The sequence below is a fragment of the Branchiostoma lanceolatum genome, chromosome 4, assembly GCF_035083965.1.
Source record: "Branchiostoma lanceolatum isolate klBraLanc5 chromosome 4, klBraLanc5.hap2, whole genome shotgun sequence".
NCBI lineage: Eukaryota > Metazoa > Chordata > Leptocardii > Amphioxiformes > Branchiostomatidae > Branchiostoma > Branchiostoma lanceolatum.
Window position 1 is genome coordinate 10354758 of NC_089725.1, and position 11730 is coordinate 10366487.

Consider the following 11730-nt stretch of genomic DNA (forward strand, 5'->3'; position numbering starts at 1 on the left):
GACATGTGTATTTTATTAGCTCCCTGATTTATCAAATCAGGGACTTCAGCTATTAACAGCCGACATTAAAAGTACCAGTACAACCCTATTTTCGTTCCCTGGCCTCCAGGTCTTGTCACGGTAGCCTATGAGTCTTTTTTCAGGTTTGAGAGCAAAACATGTCACACATTCCATAACGAGTTGAATTAAATGTCGCATTTGCATCATTTCAACAATAGTCGAAAAATGTTTTGTAAAATAGACTGAAAACCGTCACTGAATCATTACCTGGGTTTCATTTGGTTAAATGAATAATAATATTAATAAAAAACATCCTTGGTTCAACAGAACAAGGAGTTATGATTTTTTTAGACCTTGAAGAGAACATATATAGAGACCTTCAAAAGTTTTGGAGAAAATGATTGCGCAGTGATATGGACATTCATAATCAAAAACTAAAAGTAGGACATCTTGACTTTTCCAAAGTGGAACAACAAGTCGATGCAAGGCTACGCAAGGGATGATTTCATTTGCATGTAAAGACGATGACTTGTCTACTCCGCGATCCGACGGTACATGATAATAACAATAGGAATAATTTAGCTTCTGCTAAAAGTGCTACACTCTTGCAAGGAGGTTACTATTGTAAGACTTATTTGTCTTCAAACTTTTTTTAACATGTCTTCCATCGCAACATCCTGATTTATGACGACTTCTTGATCTAAACTAGAACTAATTGCAAATAAGAAAGAACATATTGCGTATAGATCTACTCTAACTAGTAAAAATGAGATAGAGGAATGTTCTTGTATAGCTTTAATTGGTGCATTGTTTTGAGGTAAGCTTTGTGACCATACATCTATACCGCAATGAATACCTTTCCGCCAGACATCGGAATAACAAAATGCAACTGTAGCGTCACACTACTTTCAACGTGACAAAACTTACAAATTATGATAATGGAGGCAAAAATATGCTAGATTTCTGCGACAGAAATACACTCAAAAGATTCTGTGTTTGGCACAAGATGGCACAAAACGTAAGGCGTTCTTCCACCAGAAACCTTTGCTAAAAAATTGTTTATTGTTTGATTTTGATCGCAACAACTTTCCGACACGTACATAGTTGCGTTCAAAATTGGTGCATTTTTTATCACGTTGTGGTTTCAAAGGAGGTTTCAAAAAAAAGTATGGCACTTTGTAGTCATTCATAACACCGCAATGAATACCTTTCCGCTAGACATTGTGATGGAATAATTGCGGTGACACATATCCAGGAGCGCCTGACCCACCTACATAGAGAAAAAAAAACATGACAAAGTAGAAAGCCCGACAAAAACGCCTAAAAACACGCCCAAAACCTGCCGGACCCACTCCTCTGCTTGGAGAGTATGAACCACCGGGATGTTTACCTGGAAGTTGATTTTTAGGCTTATGCATCAAGGCATATTCACTAATCTTATTTTACGATTACAAACTAATCTTCTTTTATTACGAAATTTCTTCGAAAAAGGTACAAAAAAGGAAAGGCGTTCACGGAGAGCTACCATGAGACAATATCGGAAATAATTCTATGACCTACAATATTCGGCGTCACGCAAGCCAGACAATAACGAAATAAGATGATAGCGAAAAGATTTACAAATTACGATACTAGTGTGGGCATAAATAAGCTAGATTTCTGAAACAGAAATACAGTCAAAATGTCCTATGTTTGGCGCAAGATGGAACAAAACGTAAGGCGTTCACATTTGATTTTGCTACCAGACTGATAATATCGGGAACCATCACACAAAAATTGGTTAATTGTTTGATTTTGATCGCAACAAATTACCGACACATCGTTGTTATCAAAGTTGCTACATTTTGGTCACGTTTTCCAAGGAGATGGTTTTTTAGATGGTTTCAAACGAGGTTTTGAAAAATAGTATGGCACTTTGTAGTCATTCATAACACCGCAATACATTTCCGGCGCTAGACATTGTGATGGAATAATTGCAGTACCACAAAGGCAGGGTCGTCGGACCAACCGAAAAGCAAGTTTATCTGTAAAGCTGTTTTCTTTAGCCTTACCGACATTTTAATAACAATAGAAATAAGAGTGAATAAATTGATGGATCATGAACTAGCTAGACATTTCAGTTTCTACGCGACAGCGCTATGGACACGTTTAGCGATGCGACCGACAGCTCACCGACGAGCTTCCCAATCACGCCCGGACGGCCTGAGTACCCGGCCCGCCCGGTCAGTCCCATAACAAGTGTGCCCAGCTGTTCCCCTACTGGTTTTTCTGTGCCGTTCTACCTCGATGTCCAGTCAGGCGCATATAGCCAAGACAGCTATGCACTGATGACCCCGAGACGTCCGCCGCTAGGCCAGATTCAGGCGCCGGGCAACAAGAGAGCTAGACCGCCACCCCGGACAGTTATGTTCAACCTGGAGCGTCTTATATACAATGTAAGACAATCTTTCTTAATCTTTCATACCTTATGCATGCATCTTTCACGATAGGTTTGCTTTCAATGACCTAGATAAATTTATTATTTTCTAAGAATTATCATTACTTCTTTTCTTCTTTCTTAAACAGGCCAGAATTAGAGAGCTTGTGTCAAAACACGAGCTAACAAGTATGAGGTCGCCGGAGGCGTTCGACGTTATCATAGAGGTAGGTTTTGTGTACTTTTCTTTTTTTGTGTGATTCTAATATCTTCAAATAATATAACTAGCTCCTAGCATGCTGCCGCACCGCGTGCATAATTTATGCGAAGCTGGTGTCTTATGATCTTATGATGCTAGCCCAAGGACTCCTATAGTATATGCAATGCCCAGGCCAAGGAGAATGTCGGACAACTCGGCCCAGTCAACTCGGCCCATCTCCCTAGTCAACTCGGCCCATCTCCTTAGTCAACTCGGCCCAACACAAACACACACACGATAATGATTTTCATAGACATATTTTTATTCAAGTTAATTCAACTTGTGTTTTCTTTTTTGTTGTCTGACAAAAAGACGCGGTCTTTATTAAAATCATGTTGATTGCCCAAGCGCCGGCGGTATTGGGCTCCAAAAAACTCAAAGTCAACAGTTCGAAGTTGTCTGAAAAAGAGACATTGTTACTACATGTACTAGTATGTTATGCTTGGGTCACATTTCCAAGCCGGGTCGACGTGACCAGGCCCGCCAGCGCATGAAGAATTCATCGCTAAATACCTGCCGAGCAAACTGATTGTTGTTTAGAAGGTGAGTGTTTTTTTGTTTTATTTTGTGGAAATCTATGGGCCGACTTGATCACGGCGTTGGGCCGAGTTGACTACCCCGATGGGCCGAGTTGACTACCGCAATGGGCCGAGTTGACCAGATTTGCGATGGGCCGAGTTGGAAATGGGCCGAGTTGTCCTGCTTCCGTCCAAGGAGACCTCCTTGGCTAGCTGAAGAGCGGCTACCCGATATTACTATATGTAAAGCTTGAAATTCAGTTCTGACAAAAGTTCTGACAGAACTATTGTCTTTCCATACCCTTCGCAGCTTCCGTGGTTTATGAACTAAATTAGTTCAAATAGATCTTCCGATGCCTGAGTATATATAGTGCTTCTAGTAGCTGTAGCATGTTTTAGTCCGCTTCCAACTGTCGCTGTTGACGGGTAAACCACAGTTGAAAGGGACTAAAGTTTAGTCGCTCCCAGCAGAGGTTGTTGGACAGGACCCAACAATGCACAACAACCCGCGCTGTTGGGGCCTGCGGACGGAAATTAAAATGGGCCTACGTTTAACTTTTGGAGAGTAACAGGACTAGGTCCGGCATTAGGCAAGCTACGACTATAGTCGGCATAATTTTATGAATTTTAAAAACTGCTTGGAGATAAGGACTGACTGCATACTGCTTTTTTTTTTTACAACTTTTTTTAAGTATAAACTTTGACGTTAGCCCAACATATGCATATTGTTATTTCCTTTCTTTGCAGTTCATGAGAAGACACAACTACCGCGATGCTGATTTCATAGACATCCGGAAGGACTTCCAATCGCGTATGAGTGGCAGGAAAAAAATATTAGACCAGAAAAGGTTAATGTCCTTGTATGTACCCGTCCCATTGTTCTGCGTTTGCCTTTGTTATATGCTGTCCTTGTTTATATGCTGCGCCATTGTTAGCGACTTTGGCCATTTTTATTTTTGGCTCATGTGCCCTGGTACAACTGTATAGGAGTGCCTTGGACATATGTCCGTAGGGCTTGTTAACATTTTGGTATACATATTTGCTCCAAAATGATAAATTTTGCGATTTTATTCACATTTTAGCCCAAAAATGTACATTTTCGGATCCTGTGCCCTGGTATTTAAACCAAATGACGTAATACATGTATGATCTATGATGTATTTGGTATGAAAATGCCCTTGATATATGTCCACATGGGCTTTATTCACCATTGCAAAATCAAACTTAGTGTGAGGTGGGAAATGGTCTCATGTCTGGGACCGCATTCTTCACTGCAGAAGCGACACCTATGCTGCAGTGTAAAGAAGAACCAGTCAGTATTGCCCTGAGGAAGGTGACAGATGCATGTGGTCACGAAAATGCCGGCTGTCACTATTGTTGTGAATTGTTCGAATTCGGTCTTTAAAAATCTTGGATTTGATTTTGTTTTAGGGCCAAGCTCCAGCGTGAGAGTGACGTCACAGCAAAGAATGCCCTAGGTCTGCCGCATGTCGGAACGGGAGAGACTCAGTACGACCAGCGGCTTTTCAATCAGAGCAAGGTCAGTGGAATACATGGCTGGGTCTTTGTTTTTTTAGTATACGGCGTCCCAAAGACACACAGACGCCCTCCTAGCTAGACGTTTGACTGGGAACTTTCTATCTGTCTGTGGAAAATCTGTTATATACTGGTAACACTGGGTGATAGTGTTTAAGTGTATACATAGCCATTCATAAAATTTAATGCACAATTCAAAACTGCTAACTCGTAACCGATTTGTTGGTCCATGACCAACAAAGTCACTCTATATCTGTGAGAATGTTGCACTAATGTTTGTATCTTACCTTCTCTTCCCCCACTAAGATGTTGTTTTAATTATTATCTGGTTTTCAATGTTTTAAATGCACAAATGTAGTACTGTAAAGATATAAGTTGCTACAGAAACAGCAAGCAAACTTGCTGACCTATGTGACACTTGGTACTACAAGGTTGGCTACAAAGCAAGGTTTAAGTATGTTATTTTTGTTTACATCTTTCCAGGGCTTAGATGAAGACAAGGACCTGTATGGAGACGACGGGACAAAATCATCAACACCAACAGGTTAGTGTGCACCAGTTGTTTGGTCTTGGTTACTTTTTCTTCATTTGTTGTGCTTTTCAGAGCCAACAAGCTTGTAAATTTTGCACATTTCTGGCTTAACAGTAACTTATATTTTGTTGTGGTCTTTTCTAATAGGTTCGTGCCTGACAAAGAGTTCAGCGGAACTGACCGCAGCCGGCGGCGCGAGGGGCCAGTACAGTTCGAGCGCGTGGAAATAGAGGATCCCTTTGGTCTGGATAAGTTCTCGATGAAGGCTAAGAAACCGCCCAGCTGAGAAGGTGGCTCAGCCGAGAGACTATGACTAAGACATGGTTTTGTGTCCCTTATAGCTGATTGCACTACTCTGCTAAATATGGTCATTTTTATGTCAGTGCAATTCCACCTTACCGCGTGGGTGTTTGTTGCCTTTTGTTCTGAAATTTTCGAAACCTTTAAACAATCTTAGATAAATAACAATTTCTACCATCTATTGGATGTTCTATGCTATCAATACTAACCATTAGGCTTGTCCCTAAGGCATTGCCAAAAAATGGATGACTTGAGGTGGCCTTAGAGGTTAAAATTAGACAGCAGATCTTTTTTATTTAGAGTAAACAATCAACAAATACTGTGATGTACATAGTTGTGTTATCTTTCTAAGATGAATAGAATAACATTACCGTCAGTATCTCAATAAAAAGAGAAAATTTTATATCATGATTTTGAGTTATGAGAGGTAGTCAAAGTATATACTTAGTCTAGTAGGCAACAAAGTCGCACAGCTCATGAAACGTTACAGAAGTTACACACACACACACACACAAACACACACACATTTGAATATATTTAATTTCTTATAAATTTTCTGCAGTACCTCAAAACAATACAGCAGACATACATGTATAGGGATTAAAGGATGGGTTTGCAGGACTTCAATAAGCGTGATTTAATCAGGTTACCTCAAACTACAGATGCATGATTTAGCCGCCACGTACAATTTTGTAGACATAAATTTTCTATCACTTTTCAAAGACTAATTATCATGATCCCTGAGCTTCCTTTGTCCTTTTTGGCTCAGTTTGTAATTCGTCATCGCAGCTCCTTTTTCCAAAGCCTTTTCCCTCAGCAACAACCTGCCTGACTGTTATGTTAATCCTACACTCTTCCATAAACAAGGCAGACTGCTCCCAAGTCTCCTCCATAGCACTGGGCAACATCGAGTCATGGAGTCTTTCTCTCCTCTCGTCCTCACACAGCCCTTCTGGTAGCTGTCCTACTATTGGTGGTTTAAGAATCTTAGGGACCCCGTGATAGGCTAGTCTTGTGTCACCAGACATGACCATGATGTCACCGTTCTGGAGGAACATGGCCGTGGGCTTGACTGACTTTGTCTTGCCGCCCAGTAAGAAGATAGCTGTCTGTCCAAAGCTGATGAAAGAAGAAAATGATAATGAATCAGTGTATAAGCCATTGCATATTATGAAATACAGTAGGCCTAGTGGCGGAAAAATGGATGTCAAAGGTAGCCTTCAGGAGGAAAGAATTATACAGATATCAAAACATCTGACTGAAATCTCATGAGTGAGATGCAACTTAAGCCCTGTCACACATTCAAGGCCTTCCCACGACTTCCAACCTCTCCCCAACCAAGGTCGACACTGGGTTGGGAATAAGCTGGAATCTATCCTAATCTAGCTCCACTTCGAGCAGAATATGACTTTCCAGACATTTTTCGAAATTTACAGCTGGCGCAGATGAGTCCCAACCACAGATGACCTTGCTCACAACTGACTCCATGAGGCCATGGTTGGCTATGTGTGACAGGTTCTTAACTACCAACCATGGTCTTGAAAAGTTCGGGAGGCCATGGTTGGCTATGTATGACAGGTTCTTAACTCCCAGCCATGGTCTGGAGAAGGTCGGGAGGCTGTGGTCAGCTACTAGTATGTGTGACAGAGCCTTAACTCCCAACCATGGTCTGCAGAAGGTCGGGATGCCATGGTCAGCTATATGTATGTGACAGGGGCTTTTAGCAGATACTTAAGGTCTATCTCAATGTTATAGTATAAATTCACCTGAATGAGATGATAGGCTTAGAGTAGTCCAACTCCTGATGGTCAACATGTCCACCTAACTGGGAGTCTAGCCCGTAGTAGTTGACTATAGCTGACTCTGGCTTGTAGTGAGGGAAGCCCAGAGTTTGTGCAACATGTGTGGACAGCTGTGACAGGTCGGGAGGGAACTCTGTGTATCTCTCTTGGTGATATTCCTGGTAAAAATGCAAACATGAAACACAATGTCTCAATGCAAGAAACACTCGAGTACACCTAAAGTTATGCCACCACAAAACAAGCAAATCTTCATCAAATAACAACAAGACTTATCAGAGTAATACTCCATTTGAATAATTGACAAAACTCCATCTTTTGACTAAAATCAACCAATCCACTTATGATTCAAAACATGGGTCACTTCATTTTCCACTGTCTTCAAAAAAGAAGTCAAACCCAACCATAGTCAACCATAGAACTTTCACAGTAGACTAGATAACTACATGTATTTCGATTTCCATGTATCTCCATGTACTTTGTCTGCAATTAGCCTTTGGGCATGAACTTGCAATAAAGTTATTATAGAAAATGTATATTATGCAGAATCGTAACATGGTACAAATTGTATATTTGTCATCATCTAAAGGATAAACACATGTACGGTGACACATACAAAAATTCAAATCATACGCATCATCAATGCTGTTTCTTTTCTCATCACATTTGCCATCACCTTCAAGTTATTCTAAAAGCAAGGGTAAGCTGCTAAAAAAAAGCAAGCTTTGCAGTTCATAAATTCTATGGTTTTGGTAATGATATCATACATGATACAACTGCCAAAAATATGCAACCTGTACCTTTTTGTCCCAATCATAGTGGTATCCCAGCGTTGTCCACCTCAACTTGTGAAGTAACGTTTTTGGCTGGGTTTTCTTCCCTTTCCCTTGCAGTCTGTAATTCCTTGAAAAGAGCAATACAACATTATACATATATTGTATAATGTTTCACAAAAACAACTGGATTACAATATGAGAATTCTTCAATTCCAGGGTGAGTAATCTTCAGGAATGTATTGTATATATTTGAGAAGGTAAGACATATAGGAATGAAGGTTTACTGTCACCGTAATACTTCTAAATTCAATCTTTACCACAGTGACTGGACATACAAGTTTTTTGAGAAATACAGATATCATTTTCATGGAAGACTAGCCCATAATAATGTGTGAGAGTTTTTTTTAAATACATTAAATCCTCCCACACCATAAGGTTTATATGGGGTGGAGCCCATGTCCATTTCGTAGCCCTGGGCCACACTGGGGTGCAATCACTGCAGCAGGGGGCTAGTCCACTGGCAGTGGAGTGTGTTTAACTTCCATACTGTTTCAGAAGTATGTACCATTTTTAGAAAGTATTTGGTATGACTCGGTGCTCCTTTTATCCAGACCTGTCCTACCCGGGCGCGAACGCGGGCCTTCTGGCTCCTCATAATTTGAACCAGATGTGGTAAGTGACAAGCCCAGACCACTACATCACAGGGACACCCCAAACGTGTGAGAGTGTTACCTATAAAATCAACTACTAGTGGTCTTAGCGACCTTGATAACTTTTTTTACGTACCTGTATTCTGAGTATCCTTCCTTCCACACATTGTCTACCCCATGCTGCAGCTTGTCCAAGTTTGTTACGTTAGGTTTACAGGGGAAGTCTCTGAGACAGCGTGTCACCCAGTACCTCTGACTGCCTCTTCTCCATGGGTTCAAGATGAACAGAAATCCTGGAAAAAACAAGCCACAATGTGTTATCTATTCAATTGCCTAAGGCCACGTTGATTCGACCATATGGATGACATCCTCAGGCGCATCAAGTTTTGTTCCTCCCCCCAAATTGACCATATGCATGCTTTAAATTGTACAAAGCAGCTGCAAAAAGAGCAAACATATATATTGTCAACTGCAAAAAAGATATCTTAAAATGGATACCTGAGTCAATTCCATAGTCAAAGAAGAAGATGTAAAAGAACAATTATGAAGAATCCATTGTTTGGTGTCCAATACTCTGTGTGCTCAATCTTCTTTGATTTTATAATGAAGGAATTTTTTTTTCAAAACCACCAGTATTTTTTTTCTGCACGCTTGCATAAATTTTGGGGTTCCAAGAGGATGTCCCTTATATAATCAATTTGAAACATGGCTTGATGAATAATTACGGTGACTATACTCAGAGTATATAAAACTGAAGACTGAAACTTTTCAAACAATTCATTGCTTACCTAGAAATCCTTCCAACCCAAACACTCTCCACTCACTGGGATGTAGTAGCCCCAGTCTGGTTAATGATTCCTGGTCAGTGATGTTCTTTGGATCAATTTCTACAGGAATCACCTGGAAAATATAAGAGTAAAAATCTATTATTCTATTTAAGACCTCTGCAAGAGACATGCCTTTGCTATGAAACAAATACCAAACCATTGCCTCTCATAACTTGTTTGAGATGGTGTCACGGTGCATCTGCAGTTATTTGAGTGACAGCTAGTGAGTGGGAAGCTGACACCAAAGGTCAGACTTGCAGGATCGAATGGCAGGAAGTACAGGTCAGAGGTGGTACAATGTAGAACTAGTCATCAATCAGACATGACACTCCAAGTCATGGAAGAGGCTACTTGTTCACAGGGAGGTATTGTTTTTGGTCAGTCTGTTTATCTGTGTTTTTGCAGTTAACGGGGGGTGCCCAAATATCGGACGTTTTTTTACGCGCTGGAACTCACGGCGCTCCATTGCTGGTTGCCAGAGAATGGTCATGTTTTAATGAATGAATTTTGAACACATTCATCTAAAGACCATACTTGGACAAAAAATGTATTCATACTGTTCATGGGCCCTTCATGCTCCGCGTTACATGCGGAAGACGCTGTGAGACATTTTCACGAATGTACCTTCTGATTTAGTGCTACGCCAGATAGTGTGCCTAACTTAGTACGCTTTGGTAATTTTGCTCTCTTCGGAAGTTGGTGATAAAGTTAGGGAAATGTAAATAAGGCTTGAAGTCTGCTATATTCTAGCTTTCTTTTGACCGGAAAATTTTGACTGTGTACACTTCTCACGTCATGTGAGAAGGGCTATATCTAGCGCATCCCAGCTCATGTTCCCACGGGAAATAGGCTACTACGCGGCCCGACGTACGTATTGAATGCGGCCCGACTTACGAAATCATTACGAAAAAATGACAGCGCTTACATCAACAATACTCCGTCTACTTATTGGGCAATATCTTCGCCATCTCTGTATTCAGTTTCCTTTTCATAGACGGTACCAATCACATGTTAGAGCGTAACAAAGCTGTGCGTTGAATCGTTCCGCCACCATCGCGGCCCCAAAAAATGGCGGGAAAACAAAGTCGCCAGACCACAGCAATGTTTAGGTTGTTTTTCTTTGGTCGGTTTTCTTCTCAACAAACACTTAAAGACCCAAATTTTTAGTGTTTTATGAAGTTATTTTTCTTATGTGTATGATAGCTGTGTGACTTATGTATCTGCTTGGCACAGGTCGTATATTTAGGTGCCGGGCCGTCTAGCTACGCAGTGACCCTCTACTTAGCGCTACCGTCATTATTGTCAAAATACTACTTTTCGACAAAACAAGAAATGAATATGTACACATAAGTTTTGAATGTAAATGACAATTATGTGCATGAACTTGGGTTATTTACCTTCCTTATAAGCATAGTTATTGGACACAAACACGGCGTACTTATGCAAAATAAGATCAGTAAAAAATCCGTGCGATGTTAGGGCGTGTGCGATGTCAGGGCGCCCCCCGTTATATATTTTCCATATGCTAGTTACGTTCACTGAAGACAGGACCAAATTTTATATTTATTCATGAACACAAATAACGTTAACGTTTATGATCAAAACATTATTTCCATAAATTTTCGGACTACAATCAAAGAGGTACCAAAAATGAATAGATACCAGAAACCATAAACATTTTACGGAGTTCTGATATCTTCGAACTATTGATCAAGCCAAATTATGAATAAAACCACCTTGATCTAGCAAATTATTATGCAGTGTCGTCTGCTGTGAAAAATTTAACCCACGGTTTTCTCTTTCCTATGCGCTTTATACCTTCTTGTTTCGCGATGCTCCGAAGTCGATCACTTCATCAAGTTTCGGTGCTGGGTCCTTTGCCTTGTATCGCTTGTATTCGTTTCTGAAAACGTCGTCAGATTCCGCAGAATCATCTTTTTGTACGGAACCAATGCTGCCATACGGCGTCGCCATTTTCTCTTGGGGTAGACGAAACCAAATTACAGTTGGGGAGAATATTGGATAAATAATTCTCCAGCATTAATCTTCATCTATGATGATACTAAAATAAGTATAAGTATTTTTATTTTGTAGTCAGTTACTATTATATTGTTGTG

At 40.5% G+C, this 11730-nt stretch overlaps 2 protein-coding genes across 3 annotated transcripts; one reads left to right on the forward strand and one right to left on the reverse strand.

Annotated features, from left to right (window-relative positions):
- Positions 1–2093: 2093 nt before the first annotated feature.
- LOC136432512 (uncharacterized) lies at positions 2094–5733 on the forward strand. 2 transcript variants are annotated; one of them, XM_066423864.1, is made up of 6 exons: positions 2094–2435; positions 2566–2643; positions 3941–4053; positions 4625–4733; positions 5213–5273; positions 5409–5733. In XM_066423864.1, exons 1-6 carry the CDS (start codon positions 2139–2141, stop codon positions 5489–5491), a joined length of 741 nt encoding a protein of 246 aa, XP_066279961.1. In that variant the 5' UTR covers positions 2094–2138; the 3' UTR covers positions 5492–5733. The 2 variants fall into 2 exon arrangements, with proteins under 2 accessions (XP_066279961.1, XP_066279962.1); XM_066423865.1 differs by having other exon boundaries at positions 2096–2435; positions 3941–4041.
- Positions 5734–5829: 96 nt separating this feature from the next.
- On the reverse strand, positions 5830–11615 carry LOC136432511 (nucleic acid dioxygenase ALKBH1-like). Its single transcript, XM_066423863.1, has 6 exons — positions 11432–11615; positions 9575–9686; positions 8923–9079; positions 8161–8263; positions 7328–7521; positions 5830–6680 (listed from the first exon to the last, which is right to left on the reverse strand). Exons 1-6 carry the CDS (start codon positions 11585–11587, stop codon positions 6293–6295), a joined length of 1110 nt encoding a protein of 369 aa, XP_066279960.1. The 5' UTR covers positions 11588–11615; the 3' UTR covers positions 5830–6292.
- Between the last annotated feature and the right edge of the window lie 115 nt (positions 11616–11730).

Excerpts from the sequence above, each read along its gene's own strand:
- LOC136432512 (XM_066423864.1), top strand. The coding sequence starts at position 2,139 with ATGGACACGTTTAGCGATGCGACCGACAGCTCACCGACGAGCTTCCCA. Across the intron at positions 2,436-2,565 it reads TGGAGCGTCTTATATACAAT|GCCAGAATTAGAGAGCTTGT; the intron begins GTAAGACAATCT and ends TTTCTTAAACAG. Across the intron at positions 2,644-3,940 it reads CGTTCGACGTTATCATAGAG|TTCATGAGAAGACACAACTA; the intron begins GTAGGTTTTGTG and ends CTTTCTTTGCAG.
- LOC136432511 (XM_066423863.1), bottom strand. The coding sequence starts at position 11,587 with ATGGCGACGCCGTATGGCAGCATTGGTTCCGTACAAAAAGATGATTCT. Across the intron at positions 9,687-11,431 it reads GAGCATCGCGAAACAAGAAG|GTGATTCCTGTAGAAATTGA; the intron begins GTATAAAGCGCA and ends TATATTTTCCAG. Across the intron at positions 6,681-7,327 it reads AAGCCTATCATCTCATTCAG|CTTTGGACAGACAGCTATCT; the intron begins GTGAATTTATAC and ends TTCTTTCATCAG.